Consider the following 20673-nt stretch of genomic DNA (forward strand, 5'->3'; position numbering starts at 1 on the left):
TTTTTAATAAAAAATATTGAATAGCGATTTTAATATGAAAAATTTAATTTAGAGAATTTTAACTCTCGTATTAAATTTTCTAAATTACTTTTATTCGCTATTTTATCTCTCTTTAAGTATAAAAATATGAACACTGAGAATACCGGTAAAAATAGTTTCAAGAAACATTTTGTAATAAAAGAAAAAAAAATATATATATTACCGTGGCTAACTTCCCACATGCATTGCGATAATTTCTTTAGCTGCTAATTGGCAAATTAAATTGAAATCACAATTTAAATGCGAACGCCAAAATCGACAACGACCCCAAGCAATAGCTGGATAATTTGGACTTTGTATTCCATGAAAGATTCTTGCCACTGCCCTCGCTGAAAAATTCGTGTCCCGATAACTTGAAATCAATATTCTTATATCGTTCATTATTTCCGTTTCGTTGGGCAATTTTGTCTGGAAAAAATTTGAAAAATTTTGATTACAATTAACAATATTGATAAATAAAATAGACGAAAGTTGTTAAGAAAAAAGAAAAATACCTTAGGATTCACGTCAATATTATCTAAAGACGATTCGGATTTAAAGTATGCTCGTATTATTTCTTTAAGATCCTCTGATTTCTTTTCAATTTCTTCATCAAGTACAAGACACTTTTTAATTGATTGAACGCTAAATTTATGCACAGCCGTATAAATTGCTTCGATTTGCTTAAGACACATAGTTTCCTGAGATTGAGTTCTTTCAACAAGTGCATTGAGTGCTGCATCTTGTTCCTCATCAGTTAAATCACCTGGTGTTCTGACTCTCAATCCCAGAGTTGAGAATCGAACAGATATTGACGAACGTTTCGATTTTCCTTCAATTGTTGTCCATTCTAAATTTTTCAAATGATTCTTAACAACTCCACTGTCCCATCCAATTGTTGCCGCTACATCAATAACAGGAAATTCAATAAATCCACTCTTCTCGTGATTTTTTCCTTTCTTCATATCTTTAGCTATTGCCATTGCAAGAGGTGGTGACTAAAAAATTCAAACAATGTATAAAAATACTAATAACAATATTATTTTTTAAAAAAAAACTTACAGATTGAGCAGCAATTTTCAAATCTTTGGAACCACCGTAACTTGAAACTCGAGCTGTACAATAAGCGGAGGATAAAACTGTAATAAATCTTTTCGGATGTAGCTCCAAGTAACACAATAGAGTTGAAATTGTTTCCTCGGTAATATCAAGAGATTGAACAGTTTCCTCAATTGGAATCGCAACTTCGTGTCCTGGACATCGTAGACCATTTTCTCGGGCGTTTTTTGTTACACAAGAACATGGGATAAATATTTTCTGTAGCAAAAGTCTTATCGTTCGTCTATCGACACCATTTGAAAATACATGTCGTCGAAGTTCCCATTTATCAGCATTATTCTGTAGATAAAAAAAAGATAATTGTTTAATTTTATAAAATTGAAAGTTTAATTTTTAAATGTATTTTTAAATAAATTGAATTAATTTTACCCCTGGATCAATAAAGAGATGACAATGAGCAGGAAGTCCATCTCGTCCAGCTCTTCCAATTTCTTGAACATAATTCTCAAAACTCGGTGGCATATTGTAATGAATTACTGATCGCAAATTTGATTTATTGATTCCCATTCCAAAAGCGACGGTGGCAACAACTATTCGTGTTTCTCCACTCATAAAGGCCTTTTGAACGACTTTTCGACGATGAGCAGATAAACCTGCATGATAAGCTTCGGCAATTTTTGATACTTTTACATTTCCACTCTCTCGATTTCCAATTCCAGGGGTCTGAACAGAAAAAAAAATTAAAAACCTTATCTAATTTTTGAAAATTAAGATAAGAGAAAAATTTAAAACAAAAATATGTACCTGAAGTGAAACTCTCAAAAGTCCAGCGATTCTCACACATTCCTCACGTCTTGTACAATAAACAATAATTGAATTACATTTTTCAAATCGTTTACTTTTCACAAGATCAACAAGTGCTAAATCTCTATTTTCATCTTTCGATATAGTCAACATTAAATTTGACGGCATTGGAATATCGCTAATAATTCCTTCTAATTTATCATGAATATTCAAATGATTTACAATACTCTCGGCTGTTGAATTAGTCGCTGTTGCTGTTAAACCAAGAATTGTTTTTACTCCCAATTTTTCTTTTAATACACGACACACCATAAGATAAGATGGTCTAAAATTATGCGACCATTGTGAAATACAATGAGCCTCATCGATACAGGCAAATGCAATTGGTGGTAATTGTCTAAAAAGTGCACCAAATCCAGTTGATTTTTCACCAGCCACAACAGCTTCCGGTGAAACAAGAAGTATACTTAATTTTCCATTTTTCACTGAATCCATTATTTTTTCACGTACTTTCTCCGATTGATTTGTATGTAAACATGCCGCTGACAAAAACGATGGAATCCCAGTGATTTGATCATCCATCAATGATACAAGTGGTGAAATAACCAATGTTATACAATTCGATTTTTTCGAATAAATATAGGCAGGAAGTTGATAGCAAAGTGATTTTCCCGAACCTGTTGATAATGTCACAAGTGTCGATTGTCCAGAAAGTATTCTCATCACAGCTTTTTCTTGACCCGGACGAAATGAATCGTAGCCGAAATCTTTTAATGCTCGAAATACTTCATCCGGAGTTTCTGAAAAAAATTTAAAAATAGTAATTTTTTTTATCATTTAATATAATTAATATATTTTAAACATACTTATAAGTGAATTGTCTGATTCAAGATGATAAACTGGTTCGACATCACAAATTTCTGGTGGCAAAAGTTTTGCCATTAATTCCTTTGGAATTCTGCATCCAGTTTGAATTTGCTGAAAAATGAAACAAAATAAATATTAGTAGATTTACTTTAGAGGAAAAAATGGATTAAAAAAAAAATTAACCTCATCTTCTGGTGCTTCGTCCTCCCAATCTGAAAATTCGAGTTCTTCATCAATTTCTCCCTCCGTTTTGGGCAAAGTTTTTGGAAGACGATCGATTCTTGATGAATGAGCGAGAAGAGCATTTTTTCTCGCCATTTCTTCAGCTTCCTCCAATGTTGGAAATTCTGAACAATCATTAACATCTTCAAGAGGAAGTAATTCCTCTCCTTTACGATTTTTGCAAAATCTTGCAAAATGTCCCATTTCACCGCAAAGATGACAAGCGCCTCCTGTTTTCTCAGCAAAATCAGCAGCATCCAAACTCGCTGCACTCGATGATAATTCCTTTTTTCTCTGTTTCCACTGACCTTTCTTGAATTTTGAAAAATTAAATGCTTTCTTTCCACGTACAAATACTTTCTTTTTTAAATTCACACGAACATAATTATCATTCAATTCTCCTCTTTTCATTTTCTGTTCAAGTTTCTCTTTAGCAGTCATCGTCTTTTTCAATTTCAAATCATTTACACCCGAGTCACTTTCTTTTTCCCCTGACAATACTTTTGTGAAATCGGTAATTAAATCACCTGTACCATAACCTTTCATTGGTAAACGTGGAATTACATCCAATGATTCTATTCCAAATTTAATATCATTTTCATCGATTACAGCTTCTTTTTCAATATTCTCAATTTGTTTCACTGATCGTCTTGTTGTTCGAGTCTTTGGCGATGAATTCTCATTTTTCTTTGCTCGTGAAACTTTTGCAATTCGTTTAGGCTTTTTCTTCTTTGAATCTTCCGAATATTCTTCATCACTATCTTCATCATTTTTCATTCTTCGACGTCCCTTTCGTTTCGTATGAGTACGTTTCATTTTTGGTAATTCATCAGTCTCTTCATTCTCAATCACAGTATCGACAATTTTTTCCTGAGCAATTAAATTCTGTTGATTTAATTTTTCATTTACTTTAATTTCTTGAGGATTACAATCAAAAAGAGTTTGCGATAACGCAGGTTGATTATATGAAAGACTGAAATTTGTGAAACACGGTCGTTTAGCTAAATTATCTACATCACAGGAAAGTTTATTTAAATTTCGAATTCGTTTACTTCGTCTCTCCTCCTCTGAATCACTGTTCAATACAAAATCTTCATCGGAATCGTGTGTTGATTTATTATCAACATTCGTTGAATTACTTTGAATTGATTCTTTCAATGAATGAATACTGCTTTCCATTGATTCTACACCCGAATCACTTACTCCAGATAATCGACGTGGTTCAATTGGCGATACATCTGGTGTACTTTTCATTCCACATCTCTCTAACCAGCCTTGATTAATTGTTCTACTTGTCATTGTACGTCCCTCAATTAATTGTTGAATTGTATTTAAAGATTGTGTTGTAGTTTTTGTTTCTTCATAAATAATTTTCACTTTTTCACCATAAAGTGATTCTGTTATTTCCGGTGTTTCAAAACCATTGTTTTGTTCAACTATTGTATTATTACTTGAATTTAAATCTGTTTTTGATTTTATTTTTGACATTGACAATGATTTACGTGGATTTTTCTTTGAAAAACTTGAACTTTTAAACATTTTTTGTGACAATTGAAATGAGGGAAATTTACCAATTGCAAGACCTTTGCCATGTTTAGGAATATTTTTATTTGAAAGATGATCACCCCAAACTCCTTTGACATTAACATTATCAGCTGGTGGTGATTCTGTTTCGATTTTTTCTGGAAGAGATATTTCAGAGAATGTACTTTCTGCAATGGAATTTTCTAAAATAGTATTTTCTACATCTTGTGTTGATGAATTAAGAGTCAAATTTGTTATATCATTGGCAACTGCTCTTGTATTTGGAGAACTAAAAACTGAAGTCATTGAAGTATTTGATTCCTCATCAAATGTAATGTCAGTTAGAGTTTCGTCTAGAGCTTGAGTTTTTAAATTCCAATACGTTTTGTAAGCATGTCGAATTTTAATATCCGCTTCCTTTATATCGTTCTAAAATTTAAAAAAACTCATTTCAAAAATTTTTATAAATTAACTATTATTTAATTACATTTTTATTAAATTGATTCTTTTCTAAATATATTTTTTTTTTAAATTAAGTTACACATTTGGAAAAATTTCTAAAAATTACATTACAATTATAATTTATATTTTAGATAATAAATTTTCAAATTAATAATTTTCTAACTTAAATTTATGAGAAAATTATTAACAATATATATCGTAAAAAATGTATTAAAATTAAATAAAAATTTTATGTTCACGATTTTTAAAATTAATATTCATATTTGTTTTTTAGCACAATAATAAATTTATAAGGTCATGGCCGTTTCACTAAAATGTTTTAATATAAAGAATTGTTTAATAACGATTATCAATTTCTTAATTCAATTAAATTGCCTCATCAGTCAACAATATATATAATAAAATCGAAATATTGCAATTTGATAATAAATAAAATATTACTCAATGTGAACGAGACCGTTTAAAACAAAAAATTAAATCAAGAGCATATCTATTCAAATATAAGTTAATTATTTTTTTATTGCTTTTCAAAGATTTAACACAAAAAATCATTTTTTTTTTGACATTCTTCAAAGATTGTCAACATTTAGGTTATGTGTAAATTAAATGCATTAAATAAAAATTTTTATTTATTTTGTTTAAAATAAACCCATATTTCTATTGAAAGAAATTTAATTTTATAAAACCAATTTTATAAATTTATTTCATAAACTTAAAAAATAATAAACAATTGCGTAAGTTGACTCTGACCGACTCGTGAAAACAATGCGTATTCAATAAGTACAATGAAATGAAATTTGCAAGTTTCCAGTAACAATGAAGAATGCAGAGATTTAAAAAAAAAACACCTTTAATTATCTAAGTGGATAAAATAAAAAAAAAAAAGTTTTAAAAATTAACATTTGTTACAAGCGTCAAAATTGATAATGAGAAATTCAAGGAATATAAACATGAAAAAAAATTTACAAATACCTTATTTGGTTTTCGTCCATATTTTTCCATAAAAGTACTCTCCCATTGTTTCACTCGAATTTTACTTTTAAGATAAGTTCGTTTAATTTTTGGATCATCAAAAAGCTCCATAATTATTGATTACAGAAGATAATTCGTCACGCTAGTCACAAGTTTTTCATTATTAGATTGAAATTAATTTAAACTTCTTTCAAAGTATTAAATACGTCAAACAATTAATTATAAATAATAAAAATTTTCTAATATTAAAACATAATATTAGAAATAAACAGAAAAGTAAATCTGACAACAAATTACTTTCCTTATGCCCGTTAAGACTGATCGTATAGTCGCTGAGATCGCATCGTCTGCTAAGATGAAATCCCGCCTAAAATTGACATTCCTTACTGCGCATATGCGACTTACGTCATTTTGTATATATACATATATACTTTTTGTATAAGAGCAAAAGAAAATAAAAATATATTTTCTCTCTCTCTTTTGCTCCTTTTTAGACGCTTGCGCAATTATCTCAGCATCTGTCACAATGGTCAAATTAGTGTTTATTAGTGTTAACAGTAAAAACCCTGGACTAAACAATTTTCTTCTTTATAATTATTAACAATTGAACAAAATTTATTAATATAAAACGTATTCAAACATTTATTTTTTTAATAGACTTTGTCTTGAATTGAATAAATTTAGTAAAATAAAAATAAAAGTTCCTCTCTTTTGAAATAGTGAATTTTTTTTATTCGGTTGGTAACAACTAAGTTGCGCGAAAATTTAAAAGAACTACTGACATGTATTTAAAAAATTATAAACAATTTTTTAATTTGTATTATTCTATTTTTAATTTAAAAATAAAAGAAACTAATATAAAAACTGTAATTATAAAGAAAAATTAAAATAAAAAGAGTTGTGTAAATATAAAATAAAAGTGAAAAGATAAAACAGTCCTTTGTCTCTCGAGAAACCTTATACATAACAAAGTTAAAGGGATAGTATTTAAAAAACCCGCATCAGGATATAAAACCGGTTATGTATAGAACTTCCGGTCGATTTTTCCCCCCCACTTTGTTTCTTTTTCACAGTTCGCTACTGACATCTGGTGGCGAGTTATGGAACCATAAGTACAGTGGCAGACAAGATGGCTGGACAGTGACGGTTAGTGGTGGAATGTCCGGCTGTGAAAATTGTGATTTTAGTGCATCGCGGATGGCTTAGCGATGGCCGAGCTCAACGACATCGACATCGACAAGCTTCCGGAGGACGTGAGGGAGAAACTTACGGAGCTAGCTCTTGAGCTTTTCGAAGGTTAGTCAAAAAAAAACTTTTGTTCCTAGTGTTCACTCACCTCCTTTCTGACTCACCCCATTGAACGAATCCTGTCACGGGCAGTTGTTAATCGATAATTTCTCACTGTTGCCGTTTTTATAATTCGCGCGAATTGACGCCGGCACGCTTTCGCGTGGGCGACAATAATTGACAATTGCAAATTTTCTTTTGTCATTATCATACGTATAACAATACCGATTTTCTCAACTCCTAACAGGTCCTCTTTGACCGCGCCTCTATGCCTCTCTTGTCACCAATTCCAAAGTGTTCCGGAGACCTCTTTTTCGTGATTTCTCACCTCCAGGGCATTTGCACTTTGGAAGTGGAGAAAAATGTTTTTCCTGAAAACCATGACAAAAAGTAAAGTCAATGGCTCATCTCCTTTGTTGCAAGACGATTGTTTCTTTCTTGTTTTTTTTTTTCTTTTACTTTTCCAACATCCACCTGCTGTCATTCTTTTGAGTAAATGTACCACCTGCCTTTAAACATATTTCAACTCGAGTGTTTATTGCGAAAGCGACGCGCTTTTTACCCAGTATTGATTTTGAGGTTATGAAAGGATTAGACAAATGTCGTGATTGCAGTAGATTCCCTACCCCCTATATATATATATCCCTATTCTGTCTCTCAAGCTGTAATCGAGTTTCTACATGTATATATATAATAATAGTGACGAGTTCTTTGGAGGTGTCGATCGTTTTCATGCTCAACGTCAAGTTAAATATCCGGGGATTTAAATGCACTATTTTGTGCGTTGACAGAACTAGGTTGGCAGGTGGCTAAGTAAAAATAATCGACTCAGACGGTCACTGCCTCAATTTGTCGTGGGAGGAAAGGAATGCAACTTCTCTCTAGACCACGAAAATAATCAATCTCGCTTTTTCGACTCAATACATATTGCAATCTAGTTCAATATATATTTAGTAACTTTCTTTCGTTAAATATTTTATTTCCGTCCTCAAAAAAAAAAAAAAATAGTTTTTTGTTTACAATAGAATTAATCCCAATCAATATTTCGAATCAAGATTGACGTAATATTTTCGACAATTAAAAAAAACTAATAATTAAATTAAATGAAAACTATTTTTAAAAAATAATAGAGATTATTATCGATTATGCTAATTTGAATTTAAAGATGAGTGTTACCGGTTGTTATGACGTCATTTGCTATAAAGATGTGATGTGACTTTTAGCAATATAATATATATTACAAAGAGAGAAATGACACTTGACTGTAAGTACAGGTCGTGGCATTAATTCCCTTGGATGTCACTGGAGCAATTACTTAATAAGGCATCTGTAAATGTCGTCATTTAGTAAAACCAATTTTCTCGCGCCATTTATACTGCATTACAGAGAAATTATCTTCTTCTTATCGAAATGATCGACAAAAGAAAAAGTCCACACCCTCGGTAAACTAAATATAATAATGAACAAGTTTTCATAATAGAGTGACTTGAACAAGATTGTCAAACAAAAAAACTGAAAAAATTATTTATCACAAATAATCGACTAAATACTATTTATTTATTAAATAAAATATTTAATTAATCCAAAAATTTAAATAAATATTTAATTGATCTGAATAATTAAATAAATATTTAATTTATACAAATAAATATTTAATTGAATCAAATAATTTTTAAATAAATATTTAATTAATCCAAATAATTAATTAAATATTTAATTGATCCAAATAATTAATTAAATATTTAATTGAACCAAATAATATTACATAAATATTTAATTTATCCAACTATTTAAATAAATATTTAATTGAACCAAATAAATATATAATTGATCTGAACAATTAAATAAATATTTAATTTATACAAATAAATAAATATTTAATTAATCCAAATAATTAATTAAATATTTAATTGATCCAAATAATTTTTAAATAAATATTTAATTAATCCAAATAATTAATTAAATAATTAATTAAATATTTAATTGATCCAAATAATTTTTAAATAAATATTTAATTAATCCAAATAATTAGTTAAATATTTAATTGAACTAAATAAATATTACATAAATATTTAATTTATCCAACTATTTAAATAAATATTTAATTGAACCAAGTAAATATTTAATTGATCCGAATAATTAAATAAATATTTAATTTATACAAATAAATAAATATTGAATTGAACCAAATAAATATTTAATTAATCCAAGTATTTAAATAAATATTTATTTGATTCAAATAATTATTATACTCAAATAAAAAAATTGTTTGCAATTTGAATATATTTTATTTGTTTAAAAAAAATTAACGAATTTTTGATTTTATAAAATATTAATTGAAATTTTCTCTTAAATTATATTATTAGAAAAATTTTATTATAGAAAAGAAAAATTATTATTTTTTTTTACATATGGATATAAAATTAATGTTCTTTGTGTTAAAGTTATAACGTTATTTTATTGATGATCACATAAATCTATTTCTATATTTTAAAATTAATATTCTTCATTGGAATAAAATTGATCTTCCTTGAATTATAGAATTTTTTTTCGAGATTAAATTATGTAAATCTAATTTCTTTTTTTTGAAAAGAAGTATTAAAAAAGAATTACACTATATATATATTATTATGGAACGATGTTTGAGTCATTTTTTTTTTTTTTGGGGTTCATTTATAAATGATCAATCGTAAATAGTGAATGGTTTCGTTAACATGACAAAAAAGATGTTAAATCGCTTTTATTGTATCTTGTAAAAATATATTCAACGATCCCAAGACATTCTTTCGTTCCACTGCATTTTTTTTTTTCAATTATATTCTGTCAGAGTCTATTATTTTCCATTTGATCACGATGCTTCTGATGTAATGGAAAATGTTAAGTAACACAATTTATGCAATCAAGCAATAATCTGAGAATTTATTTATTTATAATAACAAATTTTTTAAATTAAATTTTTTTTTATATCAATTTAAAAAGTCCAATTTCAATTTATCTCTAAAAATTCAATTTGTTTATTTTAAGAACACGAAGAGAAGAGTATAATACAATCTATTCTTATGCGCTCAGAGAAAAAGTTTATTTAACTTAAACAAATAATTGAGTTAACCTACTTTGTTTGATAAAATAAAAAAAAATTTTTGAATGTGAAAATAAATATTTGGTTTTTTATCATAATGCACGGAATTTATTTGGTATCTCGATTATTTATTTAGTATTTATTTTAATTAATATTTAAATATTATTTCATTACTATTATTATTATTATTATTATTATTATTATTGCTGCTATTATTTATTTATTATAATTATTAATATTAATATTTTGTAATTTAATATTTTATTATTCCGTTTACCTAAAGTATTTTTTTATTATTAATTGTTTAACTTATTTTATTGCTTGATTGTTGTTAAATTTGAGTCTCATATATTAAAATTTTCTTACTAAATAATTCTTTCATTCGATTATAACTAAAAATTTTAATATTTCATTAGAAATATTTTTTTAAATTTTAAATATATTATCGTAGGTGTATGGTATGAAAAAAAAATTATATAATACAACATTAATTCTGTTTATATAAAACAATATATTATATACCGCATAGTCGATGAATAAATTCCAATATCGGTTTTTTTTTCAAACTACATTTTTATTAAATAAAAATTATTAATTATTCCAAAGATATATTTTTATGAATTCTGAAATGTTAATTTCTTGAATATTTTAAAATGTTGTTTTTTTGCTGTTTACATGCTAATTGATCATGGAAATAATGTCGTTAATTAACATATAACAAAAAAAATAAATCTGTACCCCAATTTATATCCGAGACAAATGAGTTCTTATGGGGTTCATAAAATTCAGGGTCTCGTGGTTGTGAAGGTGTATAGATTTCATTCAAGTCCCAGGTGGACCGGAAGTATAACGGTCTTCCTTTCTTATGTAACAAAAACTTAAAAATAATAACACTAGGGACATTGAGAGTTTTCATTTAACATTTTTGAAATTTTGCCAAATATTTTATATAATATGAAGATCAATTTTACATAATTCAAAATACTGTGAAATTATCTTTTAACATATTTAACGGTTTATTAAATTGAATTAGATTATTATTATTATTATTATATTATTATTATTATTATTATTATATTATTATTATTAATTAATATAATAAATATTATATAAAATAATATAAATAATAATAATAAATTTTATAAATAAAAAATTTTTAATTTAGATAGCAATTATTAAAAAAATTATCGGGACATTTTTAGAAATCAGTAAATTTGAATATTGAATCTGCCGATTGGCATCTATTGACTAACTAGTTAGAAATGGCTATGACCATCGTGACACGAGCCACTCTGACGTTGAACAGATTAATATCAAGGTCACGTGTTTCGTGAGCAAACGTCCTCGAGTTACCTTGAGGTGTGAGGTTCCTATAAACTCAAGTTGCCACCTTTTGTGGTTGTATATACATATATATATATTGCCTTCGACTTTGTGGCGAAAATCTTGTTCAAGAAAAATTTTCCAAGTATGCTTTCGATGCAATTTTATATTTAAAGAGCACAACGAAGCATTTTTTTTTATGCGAAGTCTTTTTTTTTTTTTTTTTTTAATGGACCAAACAAACATTTATTGTGAAAACGACATTATTTCTCATATTATTTGAAACTTGTTTCAATTTGAAAATAATTTAAATTCCATTTAATTCAGAATTTGTGTAAATAATCTTGAAAACGAAATTTAGAATTAGAAACTGCAGAAAATTGAAAAAAAAAAAATATATTGAGGAAGGGAAAATAGAAGGTTCATCAGTTATAAATAAATAACTTATTTCTGTCAAGCTTTCTAATTTCAAAAAAAAGTCTATAAAAATCGCGACAATTGTGAGTACATCTACATTTTAGATTAGAAAAATTAAATTAATGAAAAAAGAAAATTTATAAAAAAAGGTGGCAAAATCGTATTTGTAATATATATATATATATATATATATAACTGTAAATCCATATCATGAAGTTTGCAAAGATGATAATAATTCAGCTTAGGTTTCGCTTTAGTAACTTGAGGAAACGAATAAAATTAACTAAGGAAGAGGAAATTGGAGAAAGGAATTACTTTAACATTATTCTTATACATTTCATGAGTAGCTAAAATAGATATAGATAATCCATTGTATAAATATTAATGTTTACACACAAAATTTGCTGCCGAGAAAAATTTAAATCAATTTCTTTTTTTTTTTTTTATTATTTAAAAATCAGTAATTTTTTATTCTTTTTAATTTGTAAAAAAAATTCTTTATTTGTCCGAACTTTGACCGAATTCGGTCAATTGAAATTTTAACAGAAATTCCAATTCGTCCGAATTTTTAATTGATAGAATTTATAAAACGCCGAATTTTTATTTGTCTGAAATTGCAAATCACCGAACAAACAAAAAAGATTTGGGCGCAATTTTTAAAATTAACCAATCACGATTCGGTCATTTGCAATTTTGGACAAATGAAAATTCGGCGTCTTAAGAATTCGGACGAATTAAAATTCGGTGAATTGAAATTTCTGTCATTTAAAAATTAGAATCGTATAAAAATGGAATGCAAATTCGTTTAAAAAATAATTATTTCTAATAAAATTCTTTAAAATGAAAATTTTAATTACTGAATTATTTATTATATATAAAGATGTTTTGCGCGAACATATAAGAAATCAGTGTTGTAGATTTAGTTGAGAGTATAAAGCGTACAAACGAATTATGAACGCTGGATCAAACAAGAAAACTAAACATCAGTACTCTCTCCAATCTCGAACCGTCGATGTTTCCCATGGTGGAATTCCTCTCATCCGGAGCACGCCTTCACGAATGACCTTTACGGGACCCTGTCTGCCGGCAAAAGAGAGAAGGACACTGAATCCTATTTCTTTTTCCGCGGGGGAAAAAAAAAAAAAATGTTTACTCTTCTCCTAATTTAAAAAATCAATGAATGATTTTAATGAAATCCCCTCTTGATTGGAGGGTTCAAATTTCTCAATTCCTTTGATATAGCGTATCAGTTTTGTGAGAATAAAAGATAATGAAGCGAGAATTTGCTTCGTTGCAAAAGAACCGGAGTGAGAAGGAAGATTATATACTGATTCTCAGTGAGAGAGTATATAGTTAAGTCCCTGTCGACTTTTAAACAAGTAACATTACCACTGCAACATCACTGAGAAACGAGAAAGTTTCCAGAATTTATATACTACAACCAATTATTGCCTAATCCTTTTTTTGATTCACTTTTTCTAAATTCAAAAAAAAATTATTACCATTTATGGTGCTATTATTATTATACAAAAATAATAATTACCATTTTTGTGAAAAATTTTAAGATTTAAAAAAATTAATTATTTATCTATTGAATATAATCTTTAACTATTATATATCTTTTGAAATCTTTTTTTCGGTAAATATTTGTAAATGTGGTATATATTCTTTAGAAATCTGCTTTTAGCACTTAAAAAATTTTAGTATGATTGTGAAGTAAAAAAGATTATGAAATCAATTTGCTTATTTTTGAGAAAATTTGCTTTTTTTTATACAAGAATTCAAAAAAGGAAATTATAATAAAAATTGTCATTTTTAAATTTAAATCATAATAAATACGTTACGCTTTCTGCTTGAAATTCCGCACAAGTATGATTTAAGTGCAAATTTTAAACGAGGTTTAATATCTTTCAATTTAAAATCTATCAAATTGATTCACTTGAAAGCACACTCAGTCTAGAAATAAAATCCGAAAATAGAATATCTCTTTTTGAATTATCACGAAGTTATTATTGTGAAGCTGAATTTTTGATGCTAAGAAAGAATTAAATAAAAGGAATACTACTTCGAAAGTAAATTCTGAACTATACGGGAATTTGTAGCAATTTTTGCTCCTGAAATAGTAAAAAATACTATACTTTCAGAGTAAACTATACCTGGCAACTTTTGCTTCAAAAATAGGAAAAATTACTTCTGAAATGGTAAAGTTTACTCTGGAAGTAAACTTTTTACTAAAAAGTTGAGAAAAATTCGATCCTTGGAAGGAATAAAATAACATAAAAGGAAGGGAAAATCCTTACTCTATAAACTTTTTACTATTTCAGGAGTAAAAATTGCTAGAAATTCGGACAATTAATTTACTTTCGAAGTAGTAAAAGTTACTTTACCTAAATTTTTCGGAATTTCTGCTTCGAAAATAGAAAATACTATACTTCCAGAGTAACCTACTATTTCGTTTAAATTTACATTGAAAAAAAAGGATAAATTAAAAATCGTGGTAAAAATGATATAGAGACAAAAATCTGGTAACATTTCCTGAATTCGAGTTTGTTAAAGAATTTGAGAATCAACTTCTCATCGAATGAAGCGCGCGAGCGAGAACCTTATAGCCAGGAGAGAAAAGAGTTAGCGATGCAAGCAAACGAGTTGAAGTAGGAGAGGAAAATAATAAACCCGTAAAAGAGTAAAAAGGACAGGTAGACGTGTGCGATGAGGAGGTCTAGGGTGGGGCGAGGAGAGGCGCGAGGAGAGCGAGAGTGGGATGCTGAGAGCGGAGCCAAGAGACTCGCGAGCGAGAGTGGACGGACGGCATGCCACCACTCCTTTGAGAGCTCCTTTACTCCCGTGTCACGACTTTTATTTGCCGCAGGCCGCCTTACCCGCGATCGACCTGCACAGTCGGCCCTGGTTGCAGTCGGTGTTTCGAACCTGCCTGGTAGCTACGTATAAACTCAGAACGAAACTTGCAGTGCGTGTTCGCGAAATTCATAGGCGTCCTCTTGTTTATATTCCCCACCCCAAAATTATAGTGTAAATATGTAACAAAGTGATATTGGAATGTGGTATTGTGAAATTTCTTCTCCACCCACTGTCATAGAGAGTTTTTAGAGGCAGAAGGAATATAAAACGAAAGGGAAGAGATTCTTGGATTCCTGCTGAGGACGCGGAAACCGGAGTCGATTTGAATCTCGAGAGACCTTGCCTGGAAAAAGAGCAGGTCGTGCGAGATATGCGGGAGAAAAGGAGGAAGAAGAGTTGCGTTGAAGAAGAAGAAGAAGAAGAGGAGGAGGAGAGCGCTGGTTCGAGTAGCTGGCACGAAGCGTTTAAGGATGAACGAGGATAATTTGAGGCGAGAGTCTTCAGGGTCGCGAATCGAAGGACAAGAGAGGTCTCAAGAGTCTTAATCGCCCAAAGCTCCCGTTTCGAAAGAAATAAAGAAAAAAACAGAACCGAGGTAAACGAGAATTATTATTTGCGAGGTATGAGAGCCCTTTCGTTCGAGAACCTTAGGAGGCTCGTCGGCCGGAGGAAGGACCGCGACGAGCCATCCTTTGAACGTAGTGAGTCCTTCAAGCGAATTTCAATTAGAAAGAGTTACTTGGATCGTGGCAAAAGGCGACATAGACTTCAGAAGGTGATCGAACCGGATAATTCCCTTGAGCCAAGATTGAGATCGAACATTTCCACTAGTCCTAAGATTCTTCTGCGTTGCAGTGAGGAAATTGACAACACTGAAGATGAAAAAAGAATTGATTCCCCCGATGGGACAATTGTTTATGATGATTGGATTCATCAGGACTCGTCCTATTCGAAGAAAATAGATTCCATTCATTCGTCGAGGGAATTCGATACAAGAAAGGAATTTAATTCGAGGAAGGAATCTGATTCAAGGAAACAATTGGAGCCAAGGAAAAAGCGAGTGCTTCCGAAGAGAAACAATGTTGAGAGAAGAAAAGCTCCTGCCCCACCTCCTCCAGCGAGAAATATTGAACTCTCTCCTGTGTTGATAGATCTTCCCCACTCGCCTACGACACAGAGACAAAAACAAAAAGAGAAGGAGGAGGAAGAAGAAGAAGAAGAAGTGATACTTGTTGCAGAGAATGATAATAATTGCAATGTTAGTGTTACTTTGGGACGTGTTTGGAGGGATGCTGCCATACCAAATCAATCATTTTCATCCGGTCATGGAACAGAGGTTTCCTCAAGGGATGAGAAATCTCGAAATTCGATTAGCAGAACTGTTTCCGCTCCAGAGAAGAATCAAGTATCAAAGAGCGATTCGTCCCGAGATGGTAGTAGATCTGGTTTTAGTTTTTCTCTATCCATCTCGAGATTGACAACTGACTTGCGAGCTGCTGCTGTAACTACCAGGAATGGATTATTCAGACGGAAAAAAGGATCAAAACCATCGCCGAGTGTTAGTGCTGAGGGTTATTTTGAACGCACTGCTGCGGCATCGTCAATGAGACGTTCTGGTAAGACGAATGGTTCAAGAAGACGGGCCTATTGCTCGAGAAGAAGAAAAATTTTAACCAGTCCCGCCAAGCCTAAAGTTCCTGGGAGTCCAGTGTGGTTCGTGCCTCCAGAGAGGCGTCGCTCAGCGAGGCAGAAAGGCAGGGTTTGGCGAGAGGTCAGATATTTTCCCGAGGATCACGTACAGGGGGAGGATCTCAAGAGACGTGACCTCGAGGAGAGATCCAATGACTGGTCATCGAATCTTTCCGATGAGTTCGACGACCGGAAGTTACTTCTGTCCGGTGATTTTGATGAGCGTGTAAGAAATGAAGATAGTGGAAAAACAAATTATCAAAAGGAAAATCAAAGAAATGAATTGAATAGTAAAAATGTTGATACATTGACAATTGATTCATCGACAACATCATTGATATCGAGTGCAAGTTCAAGATTTGACGAGGGTCAAAAAATTGCACCGAAAATAAGTGATTTTAATGAAGATAAAATTTTTTGCGAAGAATTTCGTGGTGAATTATCAGTGGCAAAGGGTACTAGAGATGGGAATTATTTTGCGAGTAGTCAATTTTTGGGATTTCTTTCAAAAAAAGATGCTGCCAATGTTGAAGTTCCATTTAAAAATAGTGCGGGTTCAAGGTATCGATGTTTGTCATCAAGTGAGAGCGAAACCGAAGTGGTGCTTTTTGTGGATAAAAAAGAAAACTCGAGGGATGTGGATTGTGAGAGTAGCGAAAGTGATAGGAGTCGTTCTGTTGTTTTGATATTGGAGGGACAGAGGTCGAGTGTTAGAAGGTCGGAGGGAGTTGCTGGACCCAGGAGACGACCATTGAGAAGAAAATCCCAGTTGAGAAGGGCCAACTGTAGAGGCCAACCTGTTTATCTGGCGAGAAAACGTTCTTCTCTTAGAAGACGACCTTGTAGTAAGAATATTTTTTTTAAACTTTTCTCGAATTTTAAATTACTGCTGATTTTTTTTTCTACTATAATACTTTAGTAGAAATAGAATTAACTTTGTCATAAAATATATTCAGAAATTATTGCAAAATTGAACATTAAAAAAAAAGTTTTTGACCTTGATAGCAAACCTTCTCTATATAAAAGGAGCAAATAAAAATAATTGCTCAACTTTTGAATGCATTGCTTATATAATACCAGTCTTTAAAATACAATTTCGTTTCGTCCTCCAATTTTTATTCTATATATAATGACTATTAAATAATGTTCTACTTCTATATAAAATATGAATATTTTATATAAAGTAGTTTACATTCTTTTTATAAAAATAATTTTATATATTGTTTTTATAACAAAAATATATAGTGAAAAAGAAATCTTATTTCTTGAAGGTTGAATAGGTAAACACGTTCTGCTATGCCTTATTAGAAATTTAAATAATAATTTATAAAAAGAAATCAATTCTATTTTTGTGCTGTATATTGGTTTATTGAATTTTTGCTATCGTTCCCCCTATGAACAATATTAAACGTATTTATAAACTTTTGTAATTCATCTCGATATTTTATAAAATGCCAATATGTTCAGTAATTTTATAATTATGTTTTAAATATATAAAAACCGAACAAAATTGACCTTTAAAAATCATATATTTTAAGTTCTCTTAATTCTATATGCAACAAACAAAAGGCACCTTAGATCCCAAAAAATTTAGGTTATGTTTAGTGATAATTTTACCTGAATAAAAAGTTCTTTTTTAATTCTGGCAAAATCAAAATATTTTATTGAATATTTTAGACTTAATTACCAAATCTATTTTTGATTTTGCCTAAAAAACATATTATGAGGTAAAACTATCACTATAAACATAACCAACTTTTTGGGAGCTAAGGTACATATTTGAAGCAAACACTTAGATTTTGTTGTTACATACACCAATTGTCTTATTTTAAAAATAATTTATGATCTCTATTGATTTCTATTCGGTATAAATTATTCATTTTCCAATGTTTCATTACCTTATAAAGATGAATTTGATAATCAAAGAGAAATCTTTCTTTTTTTGTTTAAAACCGTGGTTTTCACTTGCAGACGTCTTAATTTTATTAAATATGTATTAGAAACATAATAAAAGGAAAATAAGAATAGCCTTGAATGTAGAGCAAAATCTAGATTTCACTTAAGCCTCTCCCAAAGATTGATGCCTCCAATTGACGGGAAAGTATATCGAATGTTTAAATTTTATCAGTACGATGATTTATACCCTGAAAAAAACGAAATCATATTTCCCGCATGCATTTTATTAAGTTAGAATATAATATTATTAAAATAGAAAAGTATATTAATTTAAGTAGTTTAAAACAAAATTCATGCGGGAATTATTTTTAAATAAGATAAAATTTAGAATTACGTTTTTCAGAAGAAATTTGAGATTGGACAAACCTTGATTAGAATTCATTACTACTTGCGCACGTAACTGCCACTTAAAGTTTATCAATAGATGGATCGATGAATCCCTATATATATGCTAGAATATTCCTCTGCTTGTATATATATAGATAAATATATGAGAGGTAGGTAACTGTAACTGTAACTTGTAAATGATCGCGTGTTTGAGTTATGGTTGGTAACTCTGGCAGTGTCTCGAATCAATGCTGGTTGTTACAATCTTACAAACCGACGTATGAGGGTATATAAGGATGAACCGATCGTGAGATTGGAAGGCAAACTATATGTGAAAAAAAAAGAAAATGATAAGTGACCCTCTCTCATTGGATTTATCGCTCCTATAGGGAACATTCCTTGTTAATACTTGTTCATCAAATCAAATGAAATTACAGTTTCAACACTTTAAGCTCCGAGTTATCTTAATTCTTAAATATTTTGATAAATTCCTTTTTATTTTTCTAATTTCAATAATTAAAATCGAAATACTAATTTCTGGGTGTGAATTCCTTGATTGCCTTGAAATAGCAGCTTATTTATATATATGTAAAAGAAGTAGCCTTGTTTTCTATCACGACCTCATTAATTTCACACATGGAAAAGTTTTTTAATTTCTGTCATGATGCTGAGTATGCAAAGTTTCTTGATGATTCTATGAGTGTAAACACGTTTTCATTTTTGCCTTTATGTGTTTCAGGGGACATAACGCAAAAGGGTTATGAGAAGAAACGGACGCGTCTGCTGCAGCAATATGCGTCGAAGCAGTTGGGTGAGCATTTTTTTTTTTTTTGTTTTGTTCCTCTTTTCTCTTATCATTTCTTACTTTGCCTCATGTACCGATCGATTCTAGCTTACGTCAGGGATGAATTTTTTTTTTCAAATGCCACTGTATGTTTAAAATTCTGATACCCTCAAAAAACAGTTACGGATTTATGTATATATTTTTTGTTGAGATTTGATGAATAATTGTTTTGAAATTGAAAGTATTTCGTCAAAATCAAGCGATTGGAAAATGCGTTGCGTGAAAGGATATGGAATGTGGGTCCAGTATAAATCTTGTGCTTGCCGCGCATTCACTGCTCTTTGCAAATATATTTTCTTTCATGCCATCACGTTGAGTACGTAGTTAACTGCTTTTGGAAACAACATAAGGTTGTACGCATTAAAAATTATGCAATCGTTACTCACACAACACTTTCAACGCTAATATCAATCGCAAGTCGCGTTCCGATTCTCAGCGGAAGTCCTCCTAAACAATGGTAGATTCAATCTAAATGGGAAAGAAGACACTCTTTTACTTTTGAAATTCTAACAAGTTGACAAGCCTCTTTTGTATCTCTCTCGAAAGTTGATTACAGTATTAAGAGAAATCAAAATTCAATATCATTATAAAAATCAGAAATTTAATTACTGGGTAGAATTTTTCAAAGGTTTTCTTGAAAATTGTTTCATATAATAAAATTTGTAGTTTCCGATGAGAAATTTTCTCACCTTGTTAATTTCCAAGTATTTCTAATTTTTAAATCAGTTTCTAAAATAATTTTTCTTAAAAATTAGAATTGCATTTACTTAAAAAAAAAAAAATAAGGAAAGTACACAACAGTTTCGAGTATTCGTCGAAAAAAAAAAAGAAGTGCATAGTGGAGTTTCCAATTTAATGCATGCATAGCGTGACTGAACTTTATGGACACTAAAGAGTCTCTCAGTGAGATTTATCTTGTCTGTGAACCATGAAATCATCTAACAGAATTTTCAAGGCGTGTATT

At 29.8% G+C, this 20673-nt stretch overlaps 2 protein-coding genes across 9 annotated transcripts in view; one reads left to right on the top strand and one right to left on the bottom strand.

Moving 5' to 3' along the window:
• Positions 1 to 111: 111 nt before the first annotated feature.
• LOC127282828 (ATP-dependent DNA helicase Q4) lies at positions 112 to 6275 on the bottom strand. Its single transcript, XM_051307348.1, has 8 exons — positions 5929 to 6275; positions 2932 to 4923; positions 2748 to 2859; positions 1882 to 2681; positions 1507 to 1800; positions 1081 to 1416; positions 534 to 1016; positions 112 to 447 (listed from the first exon to the last, which is right to left on the bottom strand). Exons 1-8 carry the CDS (start codon positions 6037 to 6039, stop codon positions 208 to 210), a joined length of 4368 nt encoding a protein of 1455 aa, XP_051163305.1. The 5' UTR covers positions 6040 to 6275; the 3' UTR covers positions 112 to 207.
• Positions 6276 to 7026: 751 nt separating this feature from the next.
• The window catches only part of LOC127282827 (disco-interacting protein 2), a 41513-nt gene continuing 27866 nt past the window's right edge, over positions 7027 to 20673 (top strand). For 3 of the 8 annotated variants that reach the window (XM_051307340.1, XM_051307342.1, XM_051307343.1), the window contains exons 1-2: positions 14850 to 17427; positions 19605 to 19676. In XM_051307340.1, coding sequence (XP_051163297.1) covers positions 15516 to 17427; positions 19605 to 19676 — 1984 coding nt within the window. In that variant the 5' untranslated portion in view covers positions 14850 to 15515. Of the gene's footprint in view, positions 7225 to 14848; positions 17428 to 19604; positions 19677 to 20673 lie in introns of those variants that run through there. The other 5 variants (XM_051307345.1, XM_051307346.1, XM_051307341.1 and 2 more) reach the window with 3 other exon arrangements.

The sequence above is a fragment of the Leptopilina boulardi genome, unplaced genomic scaffold (genome assembly GCF_019393585.1).
Source record: "Leptopilina boulardi isolate dan_hultmark-lab unplaced genomic scaffold, ZJU_Lbou_2.1 LbouV2_302, whole genome shotgun sequence".
Taxonomy (NCBI): Eukaryota; Metazoa; Arthropoda; class Insecta; order Hymenoptera; family Figitidae; genus Leptopilina; species Leptopilina boulardi.